Genomic DNA, 27,534 nt, shown 5'->3' on the forward strand with positions numbered 1-27,534 from the left:
CAAGCACTCTCACATGGAAAAACCTTTATTCTTCATGGTATAATTACTGCAACATATTCAGTAAATGGTAATTCCTTTTAGCAACTTACCATGCCACCTAGGTAACAGTTTATTCAAGTGTAAATGTAGAATTAAAAATAAATGACAACAACTGAGTCATGAGTTCATTTTAATAAAGTTCATTTTAACCAAAACTCACTACCACATAGGAAGAAAAGGATAACCAAATTTTAGATGAAGAGATTTGTGCTTGTACATAACTAATCCTCTCACTTAGGTAAATAAGTTTGTTCAGTATCTTTCAATAATTTGATTAACATTTATGTGCAATTTTATAAACAAATTAATTAAACCCCAAGCTATTATTGTGCAATGAACTAGGCTATAATACAGTTGGCAAATCTGTTATTTGATGTATTACGTGAACACATAATATTCCAATATATTGGTATAGTTTGATGTTGGGCTGACTGAACATAAGTAATAGTGATTAATTATGAATATACATAATTAGATTAATTCAATAAACTGTAGTTCAGTGAATTATGGATTAATGTGTTATACAGAGCCAAAGTCAGTATGGCTCTGTTGCTCCACTAGACCTCTTTCTGGCTCTCCAAAAACAGGCAATATTTATTTAGCTGGAAGACACGCTTTAAAAAAAATGGCCTTTGAGGATCATTGATGATGTGGGATGATATTGTAACATCATCAGAGGAGTTGGTGCTAATAACCTTTGGGCTTTTATTTTTGACTTGTGGGAGACTTTTTAAGTAATACGGCTCTATTGTAGGTTTAACATGTTTATTTTGTTTAAAAAAAACTCAAGTGACTGAGTTTTGGTGGTTTGCCACTGATTTTTTGGCAGTACAATCTGGGTTAACTGTAAGAGTAAAAAAAAAAAAAAAAAAAAGGCCACACACCTATCAAAGACTACATTATCCTTCTGGATATTCTGGCCAGAATGGAGTTTACCGATATTAGTATATTCATTCCTTTAACATATTTCTATCCTGCTTTTTCTATTAAAAAGCACTTAAAATATATTTCCTAGAGGGGGAGTTCCAGGAAGCAGTGCTGAGGGGTGCCTGTTATATTACACAGGCATTAGTTTATTGTCTTCTACAGGATTTTATTTTGTGTGGAAGAACCTAGCTAATCTGAGGTAATCTCAGAAAACAACAAGAACAGCTAAGCAGGGCTGTACACTAGACTTGCAAGTCAAAAATACATCCTACAAATTCAAGGAAGAATGGCTTCCTTATTTATCATATATATATATATATATATATATATATATATATATATATACATACATACATACATACATACACATATACATATATATATATATATACACACACACACACATACATACATACATATACATATATAAACACATATACATACATACATACACACACACATACAACAGGCAAACTTAGATAACTAGAGTATGTTTTTTAAGAGTTCTAATGCTTATAAATATATTGATTGCCATCATCAGCCAGGGCCCAATGGAGAGTAGAGAATAACTTCCAAATAAGTAGTTCCTAACAATATTTTATGAATGTCTTTTCTTTTCTTCTTTTCTTTTCTTCTCTTTTCTTCTCTTCTCTTTTCTTCTCTTCTTCTTGGCTTCCTTTTTTATTTTATTTTTTTCATAATTTATGTGTTTATATTTTTTTGTTTTGGTTTTCTGTACTGAAATTAAAAGGTAAAAAAAAACATTCTAGAAGAAACAACAATAAACCACTTTGTTGCTGCTGCCAAGAAACAATAAAAAAAACCAGGAGTCAAGCTTAATTCCAGGGAGCATTTATATTATAATCCATTTGAGAATATTGATAGTTCCCAAATGTGTAGTGATTTAGGTGTTGGAAGCAAGTAGAGCCAGGTTCTAGTCCAGTCTTGGTTATGGAAGTTCACTAAGTGACTTTGGGCCAGAAATTCTCTCTCAATCCAACCTGCTACATAGGATTGTTGTTGTGGATAAAAAATAGGTGGGAATGCTACATACACCACCTTGAGCTTCTGAATAAAAAGTGGGACATAAATCTAGTGAATACAAAAATCAATAAATTAATGAAATGCCCAGGTGATAGCTGTGGTTTACCTGTTCTTGTTTCAGAAAAAAAAAAAAAAAAAGCTCATCTGGCTGTGGTTAAAATCATGCCTTAACCATGGTTTACTGTTATCTATAAGGAGCTGCATTGAAAATATATTTTGATATTTCAGATTGCTTGATTGGAGCTGGAAACCAAGCTTGTAGCTTCCATGTTGAAACAGCTTACTTCAATGTCTTCTTGGTCCAGTTCAAAGTGATGATTATGTCTTTTCAAGCATCTGAAGAGCCATCACACCCCATGTATTTCTAAGTTAATAAATGGTGTGTCCCACTTGTATTTGATGAAGAGGATAGAGAGAGGCCCTTTTTTATTGTGCTGTACCTAGGGAGGCCTCCCTTGCTACCTTTGTGATGAGGCTTCACTTTGTGCAGCACAGCAAGGTATCATGGGTCAATATATATAAAATGTCATAAATATTTTTAATTAATGTTCATATGACATTAATTAATGTCATACCAAGGCTGGATTCATACAATATACTTTACTTGCTTACTGAATTAATCCATATACTGAATAATACAGTGAATCATAATATAATCAAATAAACTGAGGATGTACAGTTCACTATGCCCCCCCAAAAAAATCAGTCAAAGTTAAAAAATAACCCAGTGTGGCATGTTGTGCGAAAGGTTAAACATGTGCAAATGTGGTCTCCGTCACAGTATATCAGTGCTAGGTCTCATTCTGTTCCCCCTCCCCTTGGATTACTAAATTTGGGGATTAAGTGTCAGGTGTGTTAAGTTCATACTTTTCCGCTGAGGAACAACTTTCAGAGGGCTGCTCTAGAACCAGTTATCTGAATAGGTCTGGAAGGAGTAGAGAAGGAATGGTGCCATTGGCTGGGTCCCAAGAATATTGCGGTGGTCCTATATGAATTGCTCTTTGCCAGTGGCTGGTAGGATATACGGCTCATCCATATACTTCCAAGTCAGGTTGTGGTAATGCAAGAGGATCAGGTGCTACCTGTAGTTTCACCTACTCCTAGTTCGCATTAGATAGCAACATCCTCCTAGGGTCACCCAATCATCTCTGCCATAATACATCCCATAATATAGTGAGCCAACATGAAAACCCGTAAATTTTACTATTATAAATTCATTTATTTGGGAGCATTATACTGATGTCAAACACATGTATGTACCATGTACCATGTAGTGTATGTATTAAAAGTTTGGGCATAAATCACAAAGTTGTCAAACCAGTTTCTTAAATACAGCAATTCTATTTAAGTTTCCTTTAAAGACAGAATAAAGACTGAATAAATATTCCCTGAAGTAATATACACTTTGATGAGACAGAGTTCTGTACATTTCTTGTAAGTTCCACTACGCTTGTCTTCAGCAAGGATTGCTTTCTTCATTTCTCATGTACTCTACAGTATCTCTCTTCCCCGGGATCCCTTTCTCAAAAATTTGATTTGGTGGAATCATTTCCTAAAATGTCTTTTTAGGAAATGTCAACATTTCAGAAGTCTTTTTTTAAAAAAAATCCGTTGTTTGGTTGATCCAAAACAAAATGATTAGGTTTCCATGATATCAGTGAGGAATATATAAAATGCCAGCAACAGTCACTAGAGAAGGATTAGAAAACAGAATTCGGAAAGCTTATCTTCCTACAAATTGCAGGTTAACGCATCGGGGTCAGATGGCCGGTCGAGAAGTCTTAGGTCCTAGGAAGGATTTTGATGAAAACTCCACCGAAGCTCCTGAATCCGGTTATCTCTTATTACGCCTGCTCAACTTCCTAAGTTACTTCAATGATGATGGAGATTGTAAAGAGGGAAGTTAGGGCAAACGGCATCCGGCCGTGCCAGGTTCACCGCTCCTTATCGTATCCACCCGTTCTCGTCCCACCCGAGCGCGATCTACTGGCTCTCCGCTGTTGCAACTCCTTAACATAAAAGTGCTGGCGGATTCAACGTCTGTTTGGTCTCCAGCGAAAGCCAAGTATACTTCCGCCGATCTTGGATTTTGCGGGGAAGGAGTGGTGATGATGATGAAGACGATGAACGATTTAGTCAAGAGCCCATCCTGGATCTCCAAAAGCACTGACCCCCCGAGCAACGTTCAGTCCAAGGAAGCAGCCGGCAGAAGAATCGCATCAAGGAAAAGGCTGCAGCTGTGAATCAGCTGCTGTTGCCGCCGCCGCCGCCGCCGCCGCCGCTGTAAGGCAGGGGAGGAGTTTAAAGGGGATCAGGAAGCAACGGAGTGTCTAATACCTCTCCCCTGCTATGGCCGGCTAAAGAAAATCATCATAACCATAACAAGGGAGGGCGGGGAGAAAGCGGAGGGAGGGAGCGAGCGAGCGAGGGGGGCAAGTGGGGGACCAGCACCAGCACCATGAGACGGCGAGCTGGCCTGGGGGGCAGCATGAGGTCAGTCGTGGGCTTCTTGTCCCAGAGGGGCTTGCAGGGAGACCCTCTGCTCACCCAGGACTTTCAGCGGAGGCGCCTGCGAGGCTGTAGAAACCTCTACAAGAAGGATCTGCTGGGCCACTTCGGTTGTGTCAATGCCATTGAATTCTCCAACAATGGAGGCCAATGGCTGGTCTCAGGTAATGCAAGCCCTCCTCCCCCTCCTTCCCCCCTCCGCCCCCCAATTTTCTCTCCTTTTTCTCCGCTCCCCTTACCCCGCATCGCCGAGCCCGCCTGAAGAAGCAGATGCCCTCCCTCTCCCCAAACACACCCTGAGGTTTCCCAAATATAGATCTAAAATGGTTGACAGTTTTGGGGGGAGGCGGATGGTCCTATCCCCTGCTCCCAATCCTGTTTATTGCGCTCTGGCTTGCAGGAGGGGAAGTTGGGCTTCCCCATCCGGACGCAGTGGCTCCTCCGTAGGGTTTAAGAGTTTTGTTTTTGCTCTGGGTGTCTGTGTATTAATTAATAACAGGATGTTTAGCTCTCCTGTTGGAGGTGTCGGGAGTAACTGGAAACAAAATGGATAAGACGCGTAGAAATCCCAGTGACATCTGATGAAGTCCATAACAGAGACGCAACGCATCGTAAATGGAGTCCAGATAGGGGTTTAGGTCCGGATTTGAAGGGGTCCGGATCAGATGTTTTTTACTCCGCTTAGGGGGCGGGGGTGGCTTTTGAAAACAGGGGATGGAGGAAGGAAGCACCTATTGCGAGAATATTAGAGTCATTGTCATTTGCAAGCTTTTTTTTCTCGTTCTCTCTCTCTCTCCCCGGAAGGAGGGCACCTATGCTTATTTTACTGCCCAGTTTTAATTGCAGCTGGAGGGGAAAGCGAGCTGGCGGGAGTGTAGCCGTGAGAGCGAGGCGAGGGGCTGCTGTCAGGTGTCGGGGAGACTCGGCGTTGACGTGAGCTGCGGCGACGGGGTGGTGGGCGAAGGAGGGAGGAGTCCCTTCGGGAAAGGGCGCAAGGAGGAGCCCCTTCGGCCTGCACCGCTTCCTTCCGCGCCTTTCACCGGGGAAGGACTCTGAGGGCAGCGCTCCCTCTCGACAGCCCCCGCTGCCGCTTTAGGCGGAGTTCCCCGCTCCGAGGGGAAAGGCAAACTCCAGGCCGGGGCTTGAGTGGGAACCGCAGGCCTTGCTCTCCTTGAGCTCCTCATAGCGACAGGCCGGGGAATCGATGGCCTATTCCGTCCAGAGCGACAGAAGGTGGCATCTCCCTCCGGCGGCCTTGGCCTTCAGTAGCCTGGAAGGTGCCTGTGCCTCTTCTATGCAGCCGAGGCTTTCCCCCACGTAGCCAAACGTGGAGTATTTTGACAGGGGGCAAGTCAGACGCGGCGCATACATTTTCCCTTCTCTTAAGTCACATGTAAGAGAGCACATTGTCATGGCACTCCAGTACAGTTTATCCGAAATAAGCACCATAACTTGGTTTTCTACACTATTTGTAGTTTCGGTCTTCAGATTTGAGTCTGCATGTCACCCACAAAGGCGTATGAATCCTGTTGTAGGCCTGATTGGATAGCTAATGCCTATTAATGTGGTAATATTTTCCCAGCTTGTTAAGGATATGTCCTGCAGCATCTCTTTCTTCAAGAAAAAAAAAGTTGGAAATCTGAAGCTAAGGAGAACATTGGGTTCATTTCAAGACAATAAGAGGTTAACACACATACATGGCCCACATTATAATCTAGTCTTTGTATAAACCCAATATTTGAAACAAAGCAAGGTTGGCAGCACTTTACCACAGTAATCACCTCTATAAGACCTTCAGTATGTATATTATAATGCTTTCCATTTTAGCCTGGAAACATTTACAAGTGACTGCCTGAGGCCATCTGTGCTCATGCTTAGCCTACATCCAAACCAATTCTATCTAGTATACCACACTGCCTTCCTTAGTAAGGAAAAGAGTTTCTTTACTGGCAGCTGCATGGCAGATCATTTCCTTAATACCAGATAGTATTCCAGTTATGCCAGTATTTATTTCCAGTGTTTCTGTACCACCACCATTATACATCTCTAGGCAGTTCATACACAAAAAGCAATTTTAAAACAAAAACTCTCGTAAAACAGCAAAAATTTTAAAAGCCTACTGGTGATCAGATAAGAAACAAAGCATAGATGTTAATCTCCAAAGGCCTGTTGGAAAAGCTGCATTTTAACCACTTTCCAGATGGTAACAAAGTGCTAACAATATTTATTTTACAAGGCTTATAAGCCACTCCAGTTGAAGCTGACTCTGAGTGAGATATATATGCTGTCAAATATGCTGTTAGCAATAATCAGAGACTGTTTGATTTAAAAGGGCTTTAATATATGGCTTTCAATGGTTTAAAATAGTAATATTCTGGTGGTCTTTCTTTTTATATATATATATATTTATTATTTTATTACTTTATTATTTATTTTATTTATTATTTTATTATTTTTATAAAAATAAATTTTTATTAAAAGTTTTAAGAGCAATAAGAACTAATATAAACAAAATTAGAACAGAGAAAATGAAAAAGAAATAACAGAAAAAGCTAAAAGTGCAGCAAGAAAAGAAAATAGAAAAAAGGGAAAGATATAAAGAAAGATATAAAGATATAAAAAAGTAGTTTCCAATATTCTTCACAGCAGTTATAAGTAAAACTACATTTTAACCTCTTTCTCTAAAGTTACATCATGACTCTCTTCTTTCTATAACCTATCCTGTCTAATCATCAAAACTATACATCACAAGTTCATTTTTTTCATTTTTACGCAAAAAGTCCATAAGAGGTTTCCAGTCACCAGTAAATGTAGATGTTGTCCTTTCTCTAATCAAAGAAGTCATTTTGTCCATCTCAGCAAATTTTGTCAATTTCACCAACCATTCCTCCATGGTGGAATAGTCTGCTGGCCTAACTTTCATTACATTTAAGTATATTTACATATAGACTCATATTGGACAGAATACTAAAGAAAGGAAATAGCTTCTGTGAAGTGGTAGAGATTTTGCTTCAGATAAATGCAAACTTCTACTTGTTTTCAAACAAAGGATATATTCAGTATGTATCTTGCTTCATTAAATCTGAAAATATTACAGTAACATGCCAGAACATCCATATTTAAAGGATATGATGAAAATTTAAATAAACGTGTGCATTTTCTTTAAAGAAATAATAAGGAAAAATTACCAGCATGAAAATTGTGTCTAGGTAAACTGCAGCATGATAAGCCATTACAATTTTTGTTGTTGTTGTCTTTTGACTTGGATTAAAGGAGGAAATGTTAACCAGTTTTTAATCCCAAATTATACTACTGATGGAACCAATAATTCTAAATTAGTGTTTATCTTCTATATAATTTGAGGGTTCTTTTACTGCAGTGAACTAATACACTGATATCATATTTAGGTAATTGTTATTTCCACCTAATGGAACTTGCAAGCTGGAGAAGGATGGATTACTACACAGTGGAAGAGTGAGAAGGAAGAGTAGATTATGATTTCTCCAGGGTAGGATACAGTACTGCAAAAACTGCACTTGTTTAGGAAAAGATAACAGAACCATGTCCCCTCTGTTGATTAACAAAAAGCTTTTAAAGATGGAGATTAAAGAACAAAGATGTTGGGGAATCAAGCTTTTAATAAATGAAATCCATATATAATATTACTATATACATTCTACATCTTTACACTTCAGTTACCATTCTGCAACAAAAGAGCTATAAAAGATTTGAAAAAGTTACATCAATTCCTGTCTTAGCTGATTATCTTGGAAAAAGTTTGAGAAGTACAGTGGCTTCTTTCTGAAATAAGTAAGGAATCAGAAAACTTTTTAATATAGTTTATGAACACATCAGGAACAAATGAAAACATCAGATCTCCCCTGTTCCATGGCATCCATTTGGATGATATCCAAAACTATGGGTAACTTCAGGAGTATTTTATTTACAATTCATATGCACAGGACTACTTATTGTTCCTTGAACATCAGTTCAAATATTCAAATTATTCTGCCCATCCTGTCAAGTCATTTAGAGAAGCCTGCCTCTGAGGAGGTGAGGGGGAGAATAGACCAAAAGGTGGATTTTATTTGTGATAGCCCTAACCTTACCCCAAGAGGTGCACCTGGCTCCCTTATTAATGACATTTCATAAGGCTTTGAAACAATTTTATTCAGCCAGGCTTTCAAATCTTAATGATGATTGGGCTGCAGCTGTTCCTTTTCTGTTTATAAATGTCTGGGGCAGATTATTTTATAGTGTTGGGGTGTATGATATTTTATTGTATAGGTTGTTTTTATGGTTTTGTATACCATCTGGAATCTGGTGATGTGAGGTTATAAAAAACTTAATACATAATACCTGCTGCACAGAAGTAGTAAGGCTGGCAGAATAGCATTTTCATTCTTGTAGTACTATGGCATAAATTGCATTTGATATATGTCTATATTGTATGAGTATTAAAGATACTAGACTAATTTCCAAATTCACATCTGTCAAATACTATGATAATCCTTTTAAAGTCCCTATATAAATTCTCCATGTAGCACAAATATTTTCTTAAAATTTAAAATACTTATGACCTTGCATAAGCTTCTCCCTCTCTTAATCCATATTTCAGGTAATAACTCTGTGTGTGATCTTTATTGTTCAGTTTTTATACCATCAGATGAAAGCTTTGTGGTAACCTTCCAACAGAATTTCCATTTCTTCTGACCTATCCCCTCAGAGATTGTCTAGGAAGGTGTTCTGTTTCTCCTATATACCCTTCTGATTATCTCAAGACCCTCCTCAAACCTCACCTTTTCTATATTTTTGGCCATATATTTATATTAAGATTCAATAACTTTGTCTCATCACTTGTTCCCTCTCTCTCCCTCATTTGACTTTACTTTTCCCTTGCCTCTAATCATTGTTGACATTTGTGTTGTTAAATGTGGTACAGATAGTCCCCAGTTTAAGAATGAGTTCCATTCCCAAGGTCTGCCCTTAAGTCGAATTTGTATGTAATCCAGAACAGTATTAGTGTATAATACTATATAAGTAGTATTGTGTAATTAACTTGAACCATTGTGTAATTAATTCCAACTATTGTGTATTTAACTCAAATTTTGCTATAAAAGGCTCCGTTCTTAACCATAGGTCGTCTATAACCCAGGCGTTCTTAGCCTGGGGACTGCCTGTATTTGAATCCTATGTTCCTCCAAGGAACTCAGCATTCAGAATCTAGGATAGGAAGAAAACAACTCATCTCCCTTCTGCAAAATGTCATTTCAAATGTGAATTTATTTTTATTTATTTATGAAATTTGTACACTGCCTCAAACCAATTGGATTTTACAAGGGAGTTTACAAGATATATAATCAAATGCAATAATAATATAATATACAAAAGTAAATAAAGCTAAATTTTACATCAGTGACTCCGGAACCGGTTCTAAAAGTGTATTTGTTTTTTTGTAAACTTGCTGAAGTCAGTGGTACTAGCTTTTTCAGGCCAAAGGCTAAACTTGACTTTTGAGTGGTGTGCTGAAAACAGCCTTCCCCAACATTGGCAGCCTTGAAATGTGTGGACAACTTCCAGTTTTCTCAGCAAAGGTCACGTGGCTGGGAAATTCTGGAATTGTGCATATCTAGAGGACAGCACGGCTGGGGAAAGGTTTCTTAAAAACGGGCAAGATCAGAACAAAGAATCAGATGAGGTCCATACAAAAAATACATTTGAGTTAATTTGATGCTTGAATTATTTAAATGGGCTTATACTTCTTTTATTTTCCCTCTTTAAAAAATCATTGCAACTTTTGAAGGGTCTCTGAGGGCATTCAAAGCTTTTGGGGGATTTAGCTTGTTCTCTTTAAGATAGATGAGGCATAATAGGGATCCTGAAAGGTGATTTTTTTTTTCCTTCTCCACATTTATTCATAATATAATTCTTAACATTCTGTATCCTATATGCCCTATCTGAATGCAATAATATAATATTTAGTATTATCATGAATGGTGCATGCTTAAGGTTTTTTCTTCATGGTTATTATCTCTTCTTCAGCTGACTTCCCCATTCCAATATATTCTTACTTGGAACCAAGTAACCAACTTACTTAGCCTATCTCCTCTTTTCTTCTCTTCGTGTGTGTGTAAATCTAATATCATTTTCTTGTTTGTTGGTTTAATCAATTGCTCTTTGTGTATTTCTGTGGAATTAAGATTTTTTTAATGTTCTATATTCTTACTCATCACCCTGTGTATAAGTAAGATAACTTAACAGAATACAATTTAACAAAAAATGTTTTTACATTTGATTCTTCCTGAGATAGGATCTAAAATAATACTGAACTTGAAAGATAAATACATAACCTTAATTCAGAACTGTGTTTTGTCCTGAAAAACTTTACTTCTCTTTGTCAAAGTTCCATGTCATAGAAATAGTAGCTAACTGTCCTTTCTGTGATCAGGAACTCTGGGAAAGAGTGTAATGCTTTTAGACAATCAGTATGTAGATATGTCTACATATTTCAAAGAATGTACCTTCTCTTCTGTTCCATATACAAAACTGAACAGTATAGAGATTATTTATTTAATAAATTTTTATGACCATCCATCTCATATACAGTACTCTGGGCTGCTAACAATTAAAAACGAAATAAAGACAGAATAAATATATCAAAAATTATAAATAAATAAATAGTCTAGAACACTTGTAACATCCCACACTCAAATTAACTATGAAACAAGCTCACCCATACTATCAGGGCCCCAGGCTAGATGGCAAAGCCAGGTTTTTAAGCAGTCTGCCTATCCTACTATTAATACAGGTTTACCCTGAGTAAAAACAGTCTGAGAATATTGTGTATTGCTTCTTTGGTATTCAATAAATTTTCCATTCCTTCGCCTGGTTTTCTGTAGCTCAGTGTTTGCCTTGATAAGGCAGTGTTAGTATTTCTTAATTGCCCAAGATGACCAGTGGATATCCTTATATATTGTTAATAATTTCAGAGTTTGAAAGGCAACATACTCATTGCCCCAGCCAAAGAGAAAGAACTTTGGTATAAAATAACACAAACAGCATTGTGAGAGCGGATGCAGCTGTGAACCTAAGACAGATATTATCATGGGTTGTAGAGGGCTTTACTCAGGTGATCTGCTATGCAACTTCTCACCATTCAGAAGTTTGGTACAGGTAACAATAGATTTGCTTCTTCATCCTCAAGAATTGTATACTGAATTCCAATTACAAATGCAGTGGGGGAAAAGAAGCATTCCTTATTTTGTAAGTCTAAATGTTATTAGCAAATAAATCCCAGTTGATTCATTCTTACCTACTTTTGAAGAAGCATGAACACAATTAAGCTGTAAATATCTAACATTTGTTATAATGTAGTTATTCACCTTTTGCATTCTAACAGCTGATAATAAAGGTAAATAATTGTCTTTACAGTAAGATGTCCATAGATGACATTTTATACATCTAAGTATTGCTATTCTCACTTTGATTTATTAAAAAATTTAGCAGGCAGGAAGGATGATCACATCCTAGGATTTCAGAAAAAAGGGAGTAGGAACCATGGGGAATGGAGGAGAGATCAGGAAACATGGTGGATGCAGAAGTTTTGCCTTCTCTTAACTTGGAAAACTTTCTATTTCCAAAAAAAATTATCTACAGTTACTCTATCTCACATTCTTTTAAAAAATAAGAATATATTTTTTGGGAAGCTAAATCAATAATGCTACTTGGGAAAAAAAACTGTTATGCTAATTCAGATAGTGGTTGCAGAGGTTTTGATTTCAAAATGAAACTCTGCATGGTCAATCCAACATATAGCACCAGATATATCCTGGATTTGGTCTTTGCTCCTGAGTACAAGAGGTAGCGCCTGATGTTGCAACCAGCTGAACAGACATTTTATCCATTTCCTGATGAAGTTTTATCTTAACAGCATTAGTGCATCTCTGCAGGGGTGGAGAACCTGTTAGAATGGTCTGTTCTCTGAGATGTCTTTGAGAGACTCCTGAACAGACTGGATAATTTTTTTGACAAAAGAAATCCTGTGAAGGGCTTAGTCTCACTAAGCAAAGCAGTCCATTTACACGATTGCCCCTGAATATTTCCCCAGCACTACTGAAACTGAAGGGTTGATTTGGGGATAAAATAGCTTTTTGTTCTGGTGGATGACTTCTTTAACAAAGGGATAGACACTAATGGTTCTTATAGATGTCTCAGCAGCTTTTGATACCATTGCCCATTAGATCTTCCTGGATCAGCTCCCTGAAGTCGAAGACATTGTATTGTATAGGTTCCATTCTTATCTACAATGTTAATACCAGAAAATGACATTGACTAAACAGCATATTGGTCCATTGACAATACTGCTGTTGGGTTGCACAAGGCACCAGTGTTATAACAGGCCACTGGGAATGATTATTAGGTTATTTGTGGCAAGATTTCATCAACCTGCTGATTACACATTGTCCCATTTGTTATGTGTGCCAATTCACAACTAAAGCCAATGCCTGGCTATAGCAATAAGATAGTTGAAGGTAAATAGGCTGATTCTGAATTCCAGTACTCCTTAGCATCTATGGGTAAGTGGTTCCCAGGTTTTGGAGTTGAGTAATTTATCTATACGGGATAGAGTTGCATTTCACTTACAATAACCGGTAGGTAGATTTAAGATGCTTGCAGATTAATCTTTGTCAGTGGAAGCCCAAATATAGAGTCTCAATGGCGAAGAACAGTTATTACCTTTCTGGATGGCAGAACAACTATAACCTTTCCTGAACAGAGACAGTCCAACTGTAGTAGGCTTATTCAGGTGTTCAGGAAAGTTATATTTACCATGTGAGCAGCTTGAGTGATAAACCATTTCCTTAAAACCCAGAAAAGGGTTTTAAATCCATGCATTGTTGACTTCAAAGTTGGATTGCTCTATTGTACTCTATGATCCTTTCCACCTAGGAATATGTCAGTCTGATAATGGTGCTGCTCTTACATGTCTCCATAGTGCCATGGACTTCTGTAAATCCAAAAATTAATTGTCTTGGCTCCTGCTTCTGAAAAAATCACTGTGACAATTTTATAGTGCTTCCTCTGGATTACAGGATGGCTGCCTCTGGGATTCCTTTACTTCCTCTGGGATTCCCTACTCCCATGGCTTCTTTCCTCCTCCTGCCTTTGCTGCTCTCCTGATAATGGTTGGTTTGCTTTTTTTCCTCTTCTGCTCTCAGAAAAAGTGAACGTGGTGAGGTAGAGAGCAAGTATGGCAGTGGGGCATCAGCTATTTTCTGCATTTAGTGTTTCCCCATTAGCTAGATGGAAGAGGGAGTGGCTAGCACAAGCTTTAAGTGGAAATGGTAATTGGGCACCTTTCATGATGAAAGTGATGGTTATGGCTAGGAGAGAAAAGCCAGAAGCCGTATAGAAGGGCCTGTGTATCTCTCCCCGCAAAGTGGTTCAGCCATTGCAGCTAGCACTGAATGTCATGACAAGGTTAATCAATGAAGTTTCTCATTGGGCACAACCTTACTATGTAGAAAGCTCCACCCTGGCTGCCAATCAGCTTGTAAACCATTTTGAAGATGGGGGTGTTTGTTTTAGAAAGACCTAATCAGTCTGGGACCAGGCTATTTGCAGAATTATCTGTTTACTTGCAGACATACCCAGACAAGTAGTGCCTGTAGTGGCATCCACCACATGGAGCAAACTTCTAGTTAAAATTATGCGGGTTCCCACTGTGGAGTCTTAATCTCCTCTTTGACCAAGATTTGTTCTTGCTATTGTCTATTTAATCAACTGCTCCTGGCACTTATCATTGTTGGTTTTAGGGTTTTTAAATACTTTTTAAAACTTTTTAATTTTTTAATTGTAATTATTATACAGTACTTTTTTTCCCCTATAAATCAGTTTGATGTTTAAATGAAGAGCACTATAAAATTACTGTAAATATTCAGAATTCTGAAATAGGGGAGGGCTTTCTACCCCGTAAACAGACATCTTTGCGATTTGATAAACAAAAGTCCCATGTGCACAGTCAAACCATGGTAGTTAACTTGCTTTAACTCAGGTTAAATTTCTGTCACTCATAATTATGAACAAAATGAGATCACTCAGTTGAGAGAAAGCTTGTTATCTATTTAGTACAGTACATACTGTTTGCTCTAGATAATTTACTGCAGCTTCCAGGGCTTCTAGTATGATTGAGAAGTTAGTATTAATGGGTGCCAGATTCTTAAAGTATTAGTAGCAGATGGACAAAGATAAAATAGAAGACAATTCAAAGTAGACCAAGAGCAAATATGCATGACCCAAAAACAGAGAAATAGTATTGTCCAAATGCAATGGAAAATATTGAAGAGGCATTTATGATATTTGCTTCTTCATTTTTTGTAGCACTATCGGACAGCTGTACAGAAATAATATTGTGCCTTACACCTATCCAGAAATTACACTCATGCTCGTAACAAATTTGGAGTTGTAGGGATAGAAATATTGAGGTGGAATTTGGATCAATGTGTAAGAATTGAAATGTTGCATGCATTTACTGGATGCATGTAAGTCTGATTTTATGTTGGTTCCATTGACTTATTTGCTTCTAGGTCCAATTCAAAATGCTGGTTCAAGCTTTTAAATTTCTACACAGCTTAAGATCTGTTAAAAACCACTTGCTCTCATTTAAGTATACCTGGGATTCAAAATCCGTCTCAGAAGGCTTGTTCTTGGTGTAATTTCAGGATGCCTGATGAGTGAACGTGAGAGTCAAGTACTATAATTCTGGAATGCCCTTGCAGCAGAAACTCAGGCTGCCTGTTTGTCTTTTTTGCTAGGAACTGGAGATGCATAATATTTAATGGATGTTTAATGGATCATTTGCACACTACAGTATGGATTACCGTAACAATCATGAGCCTTATGCATATTTTGTCTCACTTTCTCTACACTGAAACAGGTTGTGAAAAAAAGACAGGAAACATCCTTTCAGTGTTCAGATGTAGTTACTTGCTATGTCTGAAATCAGATAAATTACGGTGAGTTTTAACTATATTTTAGGGAAATGAGCCAACCTCATTTGGATGATACTTCTTTGTTTAAAAAAAACACTGTTCATATTAATTACAATTTCAAGTTTCAGTATACTGCGTAACTGTGGAAGGTTGAAAATGGAAATTAAAACTTCTAATCTATTCCTCATAGCCACACTGGGAGAGGGGATAATTTCTACATCCAAGACTCATTCATGTATCCCTGAATAGTCTTTTAGCACTGGGTCTAAATAAAATTTAGAAATTCAACCCCTAGTTTTTATCCATTGTTGCCAGTGTTATTTATATTATATGTTCTTTGTTACTGATTGTAGAAATTATTAAATATAACTCATTAATACTGATATAAGATTATATTCATGAGATATAAATAAATATAATCAAATACTATTCTGAGGTTATTCTATCATAGATTGAGATATCTGTGGTGATCCAGATGTTACTGGACCAGCTGCCAAGAACTGCAGGTTAGCATGGTTAATAGTAAGGGATGCTGGAGGTTATTGAAGTTTCTACAGGTTTCCCATCCCTGTTTTACAGTTTTGATGTGGTTCATTTATGTTACATATTTTCAGCAGGTCCAAATATATCTGATAGTTTATTTACTTATTTAATTTGCACCCTACCTTTCTGCTCATGTGAGCACTCAAGGCAGCTTACACAATTAAATAACCTAAATATAAAGCATAACTAATGCAACTGAAATAAAAAGCAAAAAATAAAAATAATTAACAATTAAAATAACAGTTAAAATAATTAATAATTAAAATAATTAAGAGTTTGGCGAAAGAGACATGTTTTTGCCAAACGCACCTCCTTGGGAAGTGAGTTCAATAACTTGGGGATCACGTAGGAGGAGGCTCTCAGAAGTATATGAGCTTCTGGTAGCAAAGGATCTTTAGAAGGGCCTCTTTTGCTGATTTAAGTAACTCAGCAAAATCATAGTAATAGAAGTTGTCCTTCCAATAATCAGGCCTTAAGTTGTTTATGTTTTAAAGGTCAACATCAGATTCTTAAATTGTGCTGAGTAGGTGCAGATTTTTCAGTACAGGTATCATGAGATCTCCAATGAGTCTGACTGCTGCATTTTGCACAAATTACAAGTTCTGGTCACAGTCGTCAAAATGGGTTGTAACCAAGGTGTGGTAATTGTTCAAGGTTCTATCTATTATATCATGTTATATTGAAGAGCAGTTAGCCAAATATCCTTTCCACTTTCATCAGCTGGGCATGATAAAATATAATTCTGATTATTAGAAACGGAGATATACAACAATTCAATACCTCTGAATGTGGAGGTTTTCTTGGTTTTTTTTTTTTTTGCTCTATTAGCTTTCATGTATTCTTGAAGGATAGGGATTATGATACATTATAGCAGTTATGAGACTTGGTTTTGACATTGAAACAGCCTTTGTTGCCATGACACATGGCCCGGTCTGGATTGGTGCCGCTGCTGTTTTGATTCTCCTATCATCAGAGTTGGGTAAGATGATGTAGCTGTTGGACCAGTGTCTGTTATCCTTTTTGGAAAAGGATAGTCTAGACTCAGTCGTTCATGTTCCAGTAATCTCCCATATAGATCACCACAATCTGTTTTTCGTGAGTCTAACCTTGAAGACTACTTGGAAGCTGAAGCTAGTTTGGCAGCAAGACTGTTATCTTAAATATCCTTCAGAGACAACATAACAGTGGTTCTAAAGAACTGTACAGACTGCCTATATTAGCTGGATTTCAAGAATTTAGTGATGGTGTTTATCATAAAGAGCTCAATACTTGAAGGAGTGTCTCTCCAAATAGGTACGTACCTGAAAGTTAAGAATTGCAAGAGAAGGTATATATGGAGATATAGGGGGAAAACTTCTGTCTTGTAGCAAGCCAACTTTGGAATGTCACTCCCTGCCACCCAGGTTGACATTTTTTGCCTTTTCAGTATCAGGTGAAGATCTGGCTTTTTTCTCTAAAGTTCAAGATTCTCATCCACAGCCTGACAATGTTGTGGATGTTGATTTTGTTTTGTTTTGTTTCCCTTTAAGTGCTTTCTGTCAGCATTGCTATGGATATTATTGTCTGTTTTAGTTTATGCTATTATTCTTACTTGGTTTTACTGTTTTATCATGTTTTATGTGAATTGTATCCCACCATGAGGTCATGGTGGATAGTGGAGTTGAGGTATACTAGTTCTAAATCAGTAAATGAGTCATATTGTCCATCAGATTCACTAATTTAGCCAGTTCTTCCATCAAGATTGCATTGCATGTTATTATATGCTACTGAATATGTGTTATTTTTTTTTCACTTACGAGGAAAGCAACATGCTGCTGCAGTAATAAATGATTAAATCCTTGTTAGGCAAATTTCAAACACTACAATAAAACATTCAGTTAAGGATAACTTATTTTTCAGCTTTAAGATATATCCTAATTCATCTGTTTAATTATTTCAGCTATTCATTATGCTGCATATCTGAATATACAAATTTCTCCTATCTTACCAACTTTGCTACCAAATTGAACACTTGGTGTCCATGCCCTCTGTGAGACATTTGCAACAACTTCATCAACTTGAGCAAATTTCTGTTAATGTGTTAGAAAGGCTATGTTGTACCTAACAGCAGGTGCTTTTCTCTTAATGCTTAATCTTCTTCAAGAACTGTTTTTGTATGACAGTGTTGGACATAGGAGTTACCATCATGTTTGTAAACTTAGATTGATTACATGGACTGATAATTTTGGCAAGATATTTGTAAAAAGCCAAGTATGTAGGGTCCTAATATTCAACTTTGCCCTCTTAGAAAAGATTTTGAGTTCAAGCAAACTTGAACTGTTTTTAATCTCTCTTTAAATGTTCTTCCTGTGATTTTGAAAGAATGTTGGAAAATATATGGCAGATATCCATGAAAATTCATTGTAGTAATAAATTCTGTTAAACACTTACCTTCCTTAAACATGGTGTGAATAGTGGAAGATTTACAACAAATAAAGTAGCCAATACTGTAGTATTGGACTAGAATTGGAAATACCCTAAGTCAAACCCCAATTCTACTTTGAAGCTCTCACTGGGTATCCTTAGGCAAGCCTTATTTTTTGCCTAAGTATTTCATGGCATCATTCTGAAGATAAACGTAGAGAAGGAAAGCCATATGTGCCACCTTGAGTGTCTTGAAGGAAAAATAGCTTTAAATGCAATAAATACATTAAATGCATGTTGACTCTTTCCAGTCTGAGAATTGAATCTATTTTTCAAAAAGACTTTGTATGATGTGATACAAACAGTGCTAGCTCAAGGGTATATGGCGGCCCTAGGTTACATGAACTGCTGGTGCCACCTCCCGCATATAGGAAGACTTGCATTTGTAGAATAGACTTTGTTTTTGGAAGGAGGGGCAGCATTGGTGCCCCCTAAGATTTGGTGCCCTAGGCCAGTGCTTATTTAGCCTTTGCTTAAAGCTGGCCCTGGAATCAAACATAATAAACATTATACCACTGTTGTATTGGGTATTTGAATTTAGTCTTCTATTTCAAACAGTGCCTTTATCAAGAAAAAGTCTGTAATGTAAAATACATTCATTCAAAGAAGAAAGACTTCCAGTTTTACATTCTAGAATTCTCCTCAGTAACAGAATTATCCAAACCATGTAGGAGAATAAATACAAATGGAGTCCTTGGTGCTCTCTGAGCTTGGTTGTTTGCTTGATGATGTTACCTAGCCTGGTAATGAAATGTCTGGAAGCAAACAACCAAGCTTAGAGAGCACCAAGGACTCCACAGTTCACCCCTGAGCTGCATATATTCCCTTCTATTGGATAAATGCAGATGCCCAAGAGAACAGTTATGTTTCATTTTTTTCCTTGTTATATTTAGAGTCACCCTCTTCTTTCTTTCTGAATTCAATATTATACAATAGCCTGTTTAGAAAAAAGAATGAGCAACAGTGAAGAGATTCATCCTAACCTGTAATGGTTCTTCATATGATGCAGTAATACAGGCTTAAAATAATCAGGATTTCATATTGCAAGGTGTATAGATGCTTGTAATGCTTTTCTTGATTATTGTGCTCTACTATGTAGGTGGAGATGATCGTCGAGTTCTGCTCTGGCATATGGAACAAGCAATCCACTCTAGGGTCAAGCCTGTTCAACTGAAAGGAGAACATCACTCTAATATCTTCTGCCTGGCTTTTAATAGTGGTAACACCAGAGTCTTTTCTGGAGGTAAAGAAGAAAGTTTTTAAAGGAAAGCAAGAATACATTGATTGATTGATTGATTGATTGATTGATTGATTGATTGTAGTTTACATGCTGTCCATCTAAATAGGATTTTTGAATGGTTCCAATGTATATCTGCAGTCATTTTTTTTTTTTGCAATATCATTGAGGCTGCACAACTGAAAAGCAATTTCCTATTACAGAAGATAGATAGATAGATAGATAGATAGATAGATAGATAGATAGATAGATAGATAGATAGATAGATAAGCTTCTGAGCATAGCATAGTGGATTAGGCAGAATGAAATTCTTCCCATTTACTGCTGTTGAGACATAGGATGAGCAGAGTACCTCACAAGATATCCACAGACCCCCTATTTCTAAGAGATAAAGAAAGTTGTAGGATGCCTTTTTTGTTTTTCTGTCCTACTCTATAACCTTGCATGTTACACATATGCACAGAAGAACTGATGTACCCAAAATATTTTTAAAAACAAGCAAGCAATATTATCTTCTTCCTAACCTGTGCTATCTTTAGGGTGTTGTAGGGAGAAAATACTTTGTTCTGATCAGATGGAAAAGCATTCTGTGTCCTGAACCATTGTTGTTGCTCCTGGAGCATCCCAGAACTTGTTGTGAGTTACTTCAGTGATGTAACTATTGAAAATCAATTCACATCATTTTGAGGGGAAAAAAACCATGAAAATGTAATATAAACCTTAAAATAGGACATCATTAAAAACAAAAAGCCATAAACTCCTCAAAGCTCCGCCCATGTTGTATCATGCCCCATGCATTTTGAAATGTCATTCCACCCAGTGCAGTTACTGACCTCTGTCCTACCCACATAAGACCATTCAGTTCATTTCCCAATCACCAAAAGTTTGCCCATTCTTGAGTGAGTTAGTTGAGAGACACAGATATACAGTAGCAAAAAGGATTCCAAATCCTGTATATTCCTGTGATACACAATGTGATCATGTTTCTAGGGCAAACAATGGGGCGGTACCCTCTTTTCTGTCCAGGAACTTCTCCACACTTAACTATCTAGTGCTTTTAAGATAGAGTGGACTTGTAGTAAACAACTCCTCTTATTGTTGCTCCCCAACAAACTACTATTTGCTTTGTGTGTCAAAAGCAAGCCAACTGGTAGGAGCCATTGTCATCAATATCTGGTTCTACCACAATAGCGAGTAACAAGCTAATTTCTTTCTTGTGTTCCCACTCCATTTTTCCTTTTCTAAACGAAAACTGCACAAGCACAATCCTTCTCAATTAAATTCATATTACTAAAGTGACAAATTCTGTTCATGTTTATAGGTAACGATGAACAGGTTTTGCTTCATGATGTCCAAAGGTAAATGTATTTTTCCCAATGTCTAAATACTCTTTAGCAGGGTAATGGTGGAGGGAAGGAGGAACACTGAGACTTTGTATGGCCAAAGTTGTAGGATGTTTTATTCATATCTGACTGATCTAAAATATCTACATGATTAACACGTGTGAGAATCTTCCATTATCCCATTGTTTTCACTGCAATAATCTACAGTATTCAGAAATAGCCTGCATCTTCAGTAGGACTAACTTTCAAGAAGTAGCATGTAGAATTGCAGTATTAGTTAATGTAACATTCTCAAGGTCACTCTCATGAGCATGCTAATGCATGTGCTTCAGAGTTTTCTGTACAAGCATATATGCTCCTCCCTACTAAGAAGGCAAATGTGCAAGCAGTTTGAAATGTCTCTGAATTTAAAGATGAGTGATATAAGGGATGATGGGGAAGACAGAAGCTTTGGTCTGTCTTCCTGTCTACTTTACATTAAGACCAAGATGCTTAGTCCATTGCATTTTTACTAGTGAGAAGTTCCTACTGAATTGAATAGGGCATTTCTGACTGGCCTGTTAAGGCTACCATATCTGGCTTGCAAAAACGTGGACAGCCATTTGATGGCAGCAAAGAGATACAGAAAATTCTGTTGGCCATTTGGAGTTTTGCAGTTCAAATATAATAGCCCTAGTGCATATAGAATTGCAGTTTATTAATATATTTGAAGATATGTTTTATATATATGGTTACTTCTAGGGGTATACAGTCAGGTCCAGAAATATTGGGACATCGACACAATTCTAACCTCTTTGGCTCTATACACCACCACAATGGATTTGGAATGAAACAAACACAATGTGCGTTAACTGCAGACTGTCAGCTTTAATTTGAGGGTATGTATATCCAACTCAGGTGAACGGTGTAGGAATTACAACAGTTTGTATATGTGCCTCCCACTTGTTAAGGGACCAAAAGTAATGGGACAGAATAATAATCATACATCAAACTTTCCCTTTTTAATACTTGGTTGCAAATCCGTTGCAGTCAATCACAGCCTGAAGTCTGGAACGCATAGACATCACCAGACGCTGGGTTTCATCCCTGGTGATGCTCTGCCAGGCCTCTACTGCAACTGTCTTCAGTTCTTGCTTGTTCTTGGGGCATTTTCCTTTCAGTTTTGTCTTCAGCAAGTGAAATGCATGCTCAATGGGATTCAGGTCAGGTGATTGACTTGGCCATTGCATAACATTCCACTTCTGTCCCTTCAAAAACTCTTTGGTTGCTTTTGCAGTATGCTTTGGGTCATTGTCCATCTGTACTGTGAAGCGCCGTCCAATGAGTTCTGCAGCATTTGGCTGAATGTGAGCAGATAATATTGCCCGAAATACTGCAGAATTCATCCTGCTGCTTTTGTGAGCAGTCACAACATCAATAAATACAAGAGAACCAGTTCCATTGGCAGCCATACATGCCTACGCCATGACACTACCACCACCATGCTTCACTGATGAGGTGGTATGCTTAGGATCATGAGCAGTTCCTTTCCTTCTCCATACTCTTCTCTTCCCATCACTCTGGTACAAGTTGATCTTGGTCTCATCTGTCCATAGGATGTTGTTCCAGAACTGTGAAGGCTTTTTTAGATGTCGTTTGGCAAACTCTAATCTGGCCTTCCTGTTTTTGAGGCTCACCAATGGTTTACATCTTGTGGTGAACCTTCTGTATTCACTCTGGTGACGTCTTCTTTTGATTGTTGACTTTGACACACATACACCTACCTCCTGGAGAGTGTTCTTGATCTGGCCAACTGTTGTGAAGGGTGTTTTCTTCACCAGGGAACGAATTCTTCGGTCATCCACCACAGTTGTTGTCCGTTGTCTCCCGGGTCTTTTGGTGTTGCTGAGCTCACCGGTTCGTTCCTTCTTTTTGAGAATGTTCCAAACAGTTGTTTTGGCCACGCCTAATGTTCTTGCTATCTCTCTGATGGGTTTGTTTTGTTTCTTCAGCCTAATGATGGCTTGCTTCACTGATAGTGACAGCTCTTTGGATCTCATCTTGAGAGCTGACAGCAACAGATTCCACATGCAAATAGCACACTTGAAATGAACTCTGGGCCTTTTATCTGCACCTTGTAATTGAGGTACTGAGGGAATATCACACACCTGGCCATGGAACAGCTGAGAAGCCAATTGTCCCATTACTTTTGGTCCCTTACCAAGTGGGAGGCACATATGCAAACTGTTGTAATTCCTACACCGTTCACCTGAGTTGGATGTACATACCCTCAAATTAAAGCTGACAGTCTGCAGTTCAGGCACATTGTGTTTGTTTCATTCCAAATCCATTGTGGTGGTGTATAGAGCCAAAGATGTTAGAATTGTGTCGATGTCCCAATATTTCTGGACCTGACTGTATATAGGATAATGGGCTTTAAATGTTTTGAAGTGTTAAATCCTGTCTGCAGCCTTGCTTTCTAGCACATTGTAAAAGATAAGAAACTGATGATGCTGGTCTATGTTTCAGTGGTGAAACTTTGGATGTGTTTGCCCATGAAGATGCAGTCTATGGACTGTCAGTGAGTCCAGTTGATGATAATGTTTTTGCAAGCTCATCTGATGATGGTCGAGTTCTCATTTGGGATATCAGAGAGTCTTCTCAGGGAGGTGAGGATTATGTCTGCATGATTTTAAATGTTGATTTACTTAACTGGAGACAATTGGCACTGAGCAAAGATGTGACTACCTCTGGGGGGGTGGGGGGAATGAAAATACCAGGGAAGATGGGATATTTTCCCTCAGGCCATCTTTTTCTATGAACTTTCTAAATTTTTCCAGCAAAGGAAAATTTAGACAAAACTGAAAAAAATCCTATGAAATATTTTCTCCTTTGGAATGAACAGAATGATTTTAGGACAATCATTTAAGACAATTTTATTTATTCCAGATGTGTAATATGAAGATAGTAAGTGAAAGAAAGCAAAGCAGTCCTTTCCAATACAATATAATTTATGGTTTTCTTCAGATGAGACTGAAATTTAAATTGGGGTGGAATGAGGTGCGGTAGAGGTGCCTTTCGGAACATGCTTGAAGAGTAACTATGTCAGAGGAACTCTGCTCTCATATGCTCTTGGCATGTTCATTCCACCAGCTGTGATGAATCATGTCAGGAATAGCAAAGAAGGTTTCTGCCACTGCCGCAAAGAGGCTCCAAGTGTTTCCCTCCCTGTCTACCCATAGAGAAGTAGGTCTGCAGTACTAAATGGTGTCTAAGATGTCCTCCTAGGACTAAAGGATTGTAGCTCAACAGATTTAAACTGCAGCCTCTCTATATTTTCATAGAAGCTCCTCTAAATTGTGTGGATTTTATTTCTGAGTAAACATTCAAAATGGCAATCTCTACATTTCAAAGGAATACCATGCTGGCTGGGGAATTTTGGGAGTTGAAGTCCACACATCTTCAAGTTGCCAAGTTTGAGAAACACTGGTCTAGGCTAGGAATGGGGACACCTGAGTTCTAGTCCTGCCTTAGACATGATAACCAGCTGGGTGACCTTGGGCCAGTTACATTCTCTCAGCATTAGGAAGTAGGCAAAGGCAAACTGCTTATGAAAATGCTACCTAGAAAACTACATGCACTTGTCCTTGTAGTCACCGGGAGTGATAAAAACAAATCATGATAGAGGAAGAAGAAGAAAAAACTAGCACATCTGTTTGTGGCATAAAATGTATTTCAGTTGAAAATGTAAACATCTGGGAATAAAATGTCTTCACTGTTAGCAAACAATAAGAATGGGTGCCAAAAAGCTTCTCCAGAAGAGTATTTTAATAGCGAGGGGTTGTCTTTCTACCTATTTCATCTCTGAAGATGGGGTTACTGAGGAAACACCTTACAAAGATAACATTGCAATATAAACAGGTTCAAATAGAAGCTATGTTTCTCAAGTATCATCATTGTATCATTTGGGAGGGATTTAAATCATCTTTGTGCATTGGTTTTGAAAACAGTTGCAGAACATTTTAATTGTTGGTAGGGTCTTATAAAGTATAACTGAAGCATTACTTATCCATCTGTAAATGAGCATGTTGAATTTTATCCTTAAGACCAGGTTTTGGAAATAAAAAAGGGGCAGTGTAGAAATATAAGGCAGAGTTCAGTGTGGGGCTAAGACAAAATGTGATTTATTTCTTCTTAGATTAACGTTGTGCGAACCTAGTCATGGTGATTTGGGAACCACATTGGGGCTTATTCCTTGTTAACTATTACATGAAGTGTTTAGCTATTAACAAATTTAAAAGCAAGCTTAAAATGTAATGCTTAATTACTGAGGGTGTTTAATATTTAGTTAATATGAACTGGTCTTTGTCACCTGAATATTAGTATGTGGCCTGGTTCCCACATAATCCTGATTCTCAGGAATTTTTAAGCATGATCTGGGGAACAAACCATAGTGATTTGACTCACACTTAATGCTAAAACATAATGGGATAGCATGCAAACTTCTGTAAGCACATAAAATAGAAGCACATAAAGCTTCTATTCACAGTAAAACCACATATAAAAGACTTTAATAGTTAATTCATCAAGAAGTATTACAGAGTTGACATTCTGTTAGAGATACTTGGGAGAAAAGATTTTGTTAATGGTAAACTTACAGGAGAATGGAAGGAATGTAAAGAAATGGAGGAATAAGATGAAAAGTATAAATGTTGCTACAGAATATGAGATCTTGTGATCTTTCAGCTGCTTGAAAAGCCAATAGCAACCATATTTTAAGATGTTGATAGGGCAATTGCTATTGTTGTGAGTAGCAGTTAATAAACACATTAAAGTTATAAAAGAAAAAGTTGAAAATCCTTACTGTATTAAAGTGATTTCAGTGCCATATTTTGATACAATAATCCAATTTTAATTAGATGGGAAGTGAAGCTCTTGTGGAGTCCTTGATGCTCTCTGAGCTTGGCTGTTTGCTTGCAGATGATTCATTACCCAACTAGGTAACATCATCAGTGAAGCTCTTGTAACAACTTTGCAAAATGCCTTACAGATTGGAGTGTTGTTTTGTATATGCAAGTGAACACATATTTTGCAGAATTTAGATAATTTCTCTTCTGCAGTTTCAGTTATTTTATCTAAATTATTTGTTGTTACTGGTCACTTTCAAGATTAAGACTGGAGAACTGATTTATATCTGTTGGTAGGTATTAATGAAGAGATAATACACATTTCAGTACAGAATTACTGTTTTACCATTTTTTTGTGGGAATTATGGGAAGATAAAATCTGATATGAAACCTCTGCTAGGATGACTTGAAACTAATTCAAAGAAATGTTGGCAAATGTCTCATGAACAAAGTTTATCTAGAAATCAATACTTTACATAGGAAATGTTCCACTTTTAACACTGTACCTTTACTTTTTATAACAGAGCCCTTTTGCTTGGCAAATTATCCTTCTGCCTTTCATAGTGTGATGTTCAATCCAGTAGAACCCAGATTACTGGCCACTGCCAACTCAAAAGAAGGCGTAGGACTTTGGGACATTAGAAAACCTCAAAGGTAAAGAGTACTATGATTTCTAATGCATTGTTTTGTGAAATTGGAAAGAGAAATCAAAGTGGAACTTGTAATCTGATAAGAGTTTGATTACTCTTTAAAATTTCCTTGGTAAATCTTTTTCACATATCATATAATATATAGAAAAAAGCTACATTGAGCAGTCTGTTGCGATACCGATAAATTGGATCTCTTCATCCAGCTGATTTAAACAAAGTTCGCAGGTGTAAATGAAAATGTGGCAGGGCAGCAACCTTGCTTTTGGGTAGGGAAGTATCTGCTTAATCTATATTGGGTTTTGAGAGTTTCAGGAATCCATTGTATTACTTGAGTACTTAATTCCCTGTAGTGCGCTTTTAACCTCTACCAATATAGATACAATAGGCCATTGATATTATTTTCTATAGATCATGTTTTCCCTGTACAGGTAGTCCCCGGGTTAAGAACGCCCAGGTTACAGACGATCCATAGTTAAGAACAGAGCCTACTGTAGCAAAATTCAAGTTAAATACACAATGGTTCGAGTTAAATACCCAGTAGTTCGAGTTTATTACACAATACTACTTATACAGTATTATACAATAATACAGTTCCAGCTTACATACACATTCGATTTAAGGACAGACCTTGGGAATGGAACCCATTCTTAAAGTGGGGACTACCTCTATATTAGAAATGCTGTTATATGACTGGTTGTTGCTGTTCCAATTATTACTTAATATGATGGTTAGTTGACTTAATGTGTATTTCAAATGTTGTGCAATTCATTTGATATCAGAATAGAAGGACCTACGGATCATCTAGCAGAATTGCCTACAATACTTAAAGCTTGGTAGAAGTACATCCTACCTTTGTTTTGTATGCTGCAAATAAAGAAGATATCACTAGGCATTCTCTCTTCA

General features: G+C 37.4%; 1 protein-coding gene across 1 annotated transcript in view; it reads left to right on the forward strand.

The window, feature by feature from the left end:
• Window positions 1–4,411: 4,411 nt before the first annotated feature.
• DCAF5 (DDB1 and CUL4 associated factor 5) overlaps window positions 4,412–27,534 on the forward strand; it is a 51,281-nt gene continuing 28,158 nt past the window's right edge. Inside the window, exons 1-5 of the mRNA XM_007424562.4 lie at window positions 4,412–4,682; window positions 19,615–19,758; window positions 21,074–21,110; window positions 23,604–23,743; window positions 26,506–26,635. Of these exons, the coding sequence (XP_007424624.1) occupies window positions 4,469–4,682; window positions 19,615–19,758; window positions 21,074–21,110; window positions 23,604–23,743; window positions 26,506–26,635 (665 nt within the window). The 5' untranslated portion in view covers window positions 4,412–4,468. The remainder of the gene's footprint in view (window positions 4,683–19,614; window positions 19,759–21,073; window positions 21,111–23,603; window positions 23,744–26,505; window positions 26,636–27,534) is intronic.

The sequence above is a fragment of the Python bivittatus genome, unplaced genomic scaffold (genome assembly GCF_059951505.1).
Source record: "Python bivittatus isolate LINGU-HERP-01145 unplaced genomic scaffold, Pbiv_v1 ctg000480_np1212, whole genome shotgun sequence".
In the NCBI taxonomy this organism is placed as follows: domain Eukaryota; kingdom Metazoa; phylum Chordata; class Lepidosauria; order Squamata; family Pythonidae; genus Python; species Python bivittatus.